Source organism: Condylura cristata, unplaced genomic scaffold (assembly GCF_000260355.1).
Source record: "Condylura cristata isolate star-nosed mole 26May11 unplaced genomic scaffold, ConCri1.0 scaffold00004, whole genome shotgun sequence".
In the NCBI taxonomy this organism is placed as follows: domain Eukaryota; kingdom Metazoa; phylum Chordata; class Mammalia; order Eulipotyphla; family Talpidae; genus Condylura; species Condylura cristata.
In genome coordinates, this window is record NW_004567105.1 from 5,057,770 (window position 1) to 5,062,782 (window position 5,013).

General features: G+C 67.8%; 2 protein-coding genes across 3 annotated transcripts in view; one reads left to right on the forward strand and one right to left on the reverse strand.

The window, feature by feature from the left end:
- TMPRSS6 (transmembrane protease, serine 6) overlaps positions 1 to 3,406 on the forward strand; it is a 24,539-nt gene extending 21,133 nt beyond the window's left edge. The window contains exons 15-17 of one of the 2 annotated variants that reach the window (XM_004675687.2): positions 827 to 1,098; positions 2,079 to 2,215; positions 2,681 to 3,406. In XM_004675687.2, coding sequence (XP_004675744.1) covers positions 827 to 1,098; positions 2,079 to 2,215; positions 2,681 to 2,839 — 568 coding nt within the window. In that variant the 3' untranslated portion in view covers positions 2,840 to 3,406. Of the gene's footprint in view, positions 1 to 826; positions 1,144 to 2,078; positions 2,216 to 2,680 lie in introns of both variants that reach the window. The other variant, XM_012720670.1, reaches the window with a different exon arrangement.
- Positions 3,407 to 4,194: 788 nt separating this feature from the next.
- KCTD17 (potassium channel tetramerization domain containing 17) overlaps positions 4,195 to 5,013 on the reverse strand; it is a gene marked incomplete at its 5' end in the record, with an annotated part of 9,420 nt that continues 8,601 nt past the window's right edge. Inside the window, one exon of the mRNA XM_012735129.1 lies at positions 4,195 to 4,908. Coding sequence (XP_012590583.1) covers positions 4,839 to 4,908 — 70 coding nt within the window. The remainder of the gene's footprint in view (positions 4,909 to 5,013) is intronic.

The following is a 5,013-nucleotide window of genomic DNA, read 5'->3' on the forward strand; positions in this document are numbered from 1 at the left end:
GCCTGGGAGTGGGGCCTGAGGCCACGCCCCCTCAGGCGTCCTGCCAGCCTGGGAGTGGGGCCTGAGCGCAGTCTCCAGGCCGGCAACCCCCCAGCGCCACAGCCCCTGCCCCATCCTCATCTAGGCGGACAGGTCAGCCCCTCCCCACTCAGCCGGACTGCCCCTGCCCCAGGCCCCGCCCCAGCGTGGGGTCCCTCCCGGCTCTGCCCTCCCCACACCTCTGGCCTTGACCCTGGGCCTCCACCATCCGCAGCCCAAGACCTGGAGCCACCAAAGCAAGCCCCGCACATCCCAACTAAGGTGGCAGGTCCCCTGGTCGGCGCTGCCCGTCCACTCTGGTGACCCTGCAGCTTCCTCTGGCCATAGCCCGAAGCCCAGGTGCTCGGGGCGGATCCGTGCCCCTGCTCTCTCACTCCAGCCCCGGCTGGATGCTGAGCTGGCACCGGGGCTCTTGGCACCGCACCCCGCTGAGTCCTCCACACTCCCCTCCTGGTGGGACCCCCTCCCAGGGGTCCAGCCAGCCCAGACACGACCGTGGACAAGGCGCACGGGTGTGCAGGGCCGAGTGTGTCACCGCCTGGCCTTAGGGGCCATCTGGATTGAGAGAGACCAATTCCCGACTCATCGGTGGGTTGCTGAGGCCTGGAGAGGCACCCACAGGGCGGCTGGGCCCAGCACACACTCCAGAGTCGACACTGGACACTGTGCCACTCGCCAGCCACTGGCCCGGAGGGGTGGGCAGGGCGGGCGCCCGGCGGGGAGCCGGCGGGGCCGTTGACCCCCCTAGGGAGGCGCCTCGCTGAGCCCGGCACCCTCCCGCCCCCAGCACAGCCTCCCCCGCGCTGTGGACCGTGTTCCTGGGCAAGGTGTGGCAGCGCTCCCGCTGGCCGGGGGAGGTGTCCTTCAAGGTGAGCCGCCTGCTGCTGCACCCGTACCACGAGGAGGACAGTCACGACTACGACGTGGCCCTGCTGCAGCTCGACCACCCGGTGGTGCGCTCGGCCGCGGTGCGTCCCGTGTGCCTGCCGGCGCGCTCCCACTCCTTCGAGCCGGGCCTGCACTGCTGGATCACTGGCTGGGGCGCCCAGCGTGAGGGAGGTGCGCAGCCGGGGGGCCCGGACACCTGCCCCAGGCCAGTGCACTGCCCCTCACCCCCCGCCCCATCTGGAGGCCCGGACTGAGACCAGTGAGACAGGACGGGCTTCGCGGAAAAGCGGCTCATCCTGCAGGGTGCTGGGGGGCTCATCCTGGAGGGTGTTGGGGGGCTCATCCTGGAGGGTGCTGGGGGGCTCATCCTGGAGGGTGTTGGGGGGCTCATCCTGGAGGGTGCTGGGAGGTTCATCCTGGAGGGTGCTGGGGGGCTCATCCTGGAGGGTGTTGGGGGGCTCCCTCCCGCACACAGTGAGCACCTGCTATGTGCCAAGCACTGACCTGGGTGAATAGGAGAGAAAGAGGAAGGCATTTTGAGGGGGGCAGGTGCTGGGAGCAGACATGGGCAGGGGGCCCCAGGGCAGAGGAGTCAGGAGGCCAAGCTGAGGCCAGCACAAAGGCCAGCGGTGTGGGCAGGCGTGGTCGGCAGGAGGACCGGCCACCTCGAAGGATCTTGAACCAGGGTCTCTTCCCCACTTCATTTTACACCCAGCTGCGGCTTGGAGGCAGACGGGCACCTGGGTGCCCGCCCAGCCCAGAACCCAGAACCCCGCCCAAGAGCGGGCACACTGCCTGCCGACAGGCGGCAGCGGGCAGGCTCTGGGCTGGACGGAGAAAGAGGCTGAAGGGCTTAGGGGCAGGATGGCGGGGTCAGATGTGGGCTCTGGGAGAAAATCCCCCTGGACCGTCACAGGCAGATGAGGGGCCGCAGGCAGGAGGTGGGGGGCAAGGGGGAGGAAGACACCATCCCACATAGGCTCAGGGGGCGGCTCTGTCCCCATAGTCCACGCAGAGAAGGAGCCAGAGTGCTGGCGAGGCACAGGTGGGGAGAGCAGGAAAGTTGGGGGAGCCCTGCGACGCAAGGGGGCGAGCAGGAGACTCCCAAGTGCCTTGGGTCTTCTCACCTCTGCCCCCTGCCCACCGTGCAGGCCCCACCAGCAATGGCCTGCAGAAGGTGGATGTGCAGCTGATCCCCCAGGACCTGTGCAGCGAGGCCTACCGCTACCAGGTGACACCCCGCATGCTGTGTGCCGGCTACCGCAAGGGCCGGAAGGACGCCTGCCAGGTGACTCCGGGCAAGGGGGGAGGCCCCAGCACACACCCCGGGCCGCCCACCCACGTCAGCTTCTGGAGGGCCCAGCGAGTAGGGGTGCCTGTCCCCAGTTCACAGATGATGAAGCCAAGGCTGGGGGAGGCTGAGGGGCCCGCCCCAGGTCAGACAGCAGTGGGGGAGCCTGGGGGGCATCCTGCTCCTCGCCCACCTTCAGGCGCTTTGCCCATGGCACGCAGGGGAGGGAGCAGAGGGCAGGTGGGGCGTGGGGGACACCCCCCACACACACAAGTGCCAGCATGCCAGCCCTGGCCCAGGCAGGGCTGGTTTGCACTTTCTCCTGTCAAGTGTAGGGGAGACAGAGCCTTCAAAGGGGAGGGGCCTTTCTTGGGGTCACTCAGAACATTCCCAGCAGTCCGGACTTGAACCCCTGGAGATGCCTCATCCTGAGGTGACCCTGACTCTTCTCTCTCCTGCCAGGGCGACTCGGGAGGCCCCCTGGTGTGCAAGGCGCCCAGTGGCCGCTGGTTCCTGGCAGGGCTGGTCAGCTGGGGCCTGGGCTGTGGCCGCCCCAACTACTTTGGTGTCTACACTCGAATCACAGGTGTGATTGGCTGGATCCAGCAGGTGCTGACCTGAGGAGCTGCCCTGAAGAACTACGGCTGACCTCCTGGGCCCAGCCCAGGGCTCCACCTGGCAGCGAGCAAGTATTCTGGGGGTGACAGACCCTGAGCAGCCCATCTCCCACCGCCCCAGTGTGGGCAGGGGAGGGCGAGAGCCACAGCCTGGTGGTCAAGACTTCCTCGAAGCCTGGCTGGTCACCGGGCATGGCCCGGCGAGTCGGCGTCCAGTGTGTCACCTCCCGATTCTCCTCCTGCCCCTCCCCCCAAGACTGACATTGGGGGGAATCGTTCAGCATCAACATGGCTTCCGGGTCCCAGTAGGAGTGTCTGAGATCCCCCCTACCCCCCAATTCAGAGGCTGCCAGGACACCGCTGTTCAAAATACTTAACCTAACCCCAGGTGGGGTGGAAGGTGCCCACCAGAGGGACCCTCGGTGCCCCAGAGACAGCCAAGTGGTCCAGCTGCCATCATAAGCCAAAGGGTGGGGGAGCCCCAGGTCCAGGGCCCCAGCCCCGCCCCTCCCACCCAGGGCACCCACTGCCCACCTCACCGGAGGGGCCCAGCTGCCCTGTGGAATAAAGCCGTCTGACCTGAGTCCTGCTCCGGGGTTTGAATGGGGGCTCGGCAAGCACCCTCATGCCGTGACCCTGCTTCCGACCCAGCCTGTTGGCCAAGTCCCCAGACGGCCCAGGTGGGGCCAGCGGGGCAGGGCCCCAGGCCCGGTCCCAGGCAGGCAGCGGTGTGGCTGCCTCAGGCCAGAGTGGGGCGGACAAGGGGCTGCTTGGCAGGGCAGGCTCAGCCATGGGGAGGTGGGGGGCAGAGGTGGGGTGGTAGGCTCTGGCTGGGCGTGGGGCCAGGGCCGTGGGCAGGAGAGGAGCCCCAGGGCTGGCAGATTCAGAGGGCAGGAGGAACAGGAGCCTCGGGTTCACTTTGCAGGACTCGGGGTCGGAGGGTGGCAATGGTGGGAGGGTGGAAGTGATTGAGAGGGGTCATCACAGAAAGGGGGTGTCCTGGGACAGGAGGGAGCAGCCGCTCCGGGAGCTGACGGGCCCAAGAAACGGTGGGTGAGGCTGGAAGTGGGGGGGATGGGCGCCAGCGTCCTGAGACAGGACAGCGGGACAGGCCAGACCCGGCTGGGCCTCAGACGCCGCTGCCCACAGGACAGCGAGGTGCAAGCGCGGGCACTGGCTAGAGCCCAGCCCGCAGCTGTGCCGGCTTCGGTCCGACCCGGCCCCGGCGCCCAACGTGCCCAGCAGTGATGGCCCCTGGGCTTCTGGAAGAAGCCTTGCGACCTTCGGGTCTCGCACGTCGCCTTGAGTTCATAGTTGGTCCCCAAAAGTGACCCAGAGAAAGAGGGCGGCGGCCGCGCAGGCTGTTTCTCCTCAGGTTTTATTACGAGGGGCTACGGACACAGCCGAGAAGCGACGGACACAGGCAGGGTCCCTCGCTCGGCCCGACGGCCCCAACTCTCCCCAGGGCACAAGTTCCCGAGTGGCCCCGCTGTCTGCCACCCCTCCTCCTCGCAGGGCCAGACCCCCATCCTCCATCCGCGGACCTCAATCTCCACCTGGGGCGAGCTGGGTCCACCCTCCAGAGGGGGCGCCCTGTGCCTGGCACCTGGACGCTCCCCGGGCTTTCTGGGGCCGCTTCTCCTAGTAACCTCACAACAACCCTGTGAGGTAGGTGGGGTGGGAAGTCGACCCATGTGACAAGACAGGGGGACTAAGGCTCAGGGAGGCGATGTGACCGGGGCAGAAGGAGGGGCACCCCCACGCAGCTGGGGCTCGGGCGGAGGGGACACAGGCCCCGGGAGACACAGCTGGGGGCGCCGCACTTCGGCCACAGGCAGGAGCCCCTGCCCAGGGGTTCCGGGGCCCGGCACCTTAGGCTTTGAGAGGTCCCGGCGGGTCCCCACTGGGCCCCCAGAGGCAGGTGTAGACAGAGGTGGCAGGAGGGAGAAGGCTTCCTCTCCTGGGGGCTGGGGGCCCACCCCATGGTACAAAAATAAAGGATTTCAGATAGGAACCCCAAGTCCCTGGAGGTGATCTGGGGCCTCACATCCGGGCGCCTCTGGCTTGTAACAGCTAGAAAATAAGAGAGGGAGGGGCAGAAGGATGGGGTGGGGGGTGGTCAGAAAACCAGGAGGGAGAGGGGGGGCCAGAGAGGGGAGGTGCAGGCCGAGGAGGGGG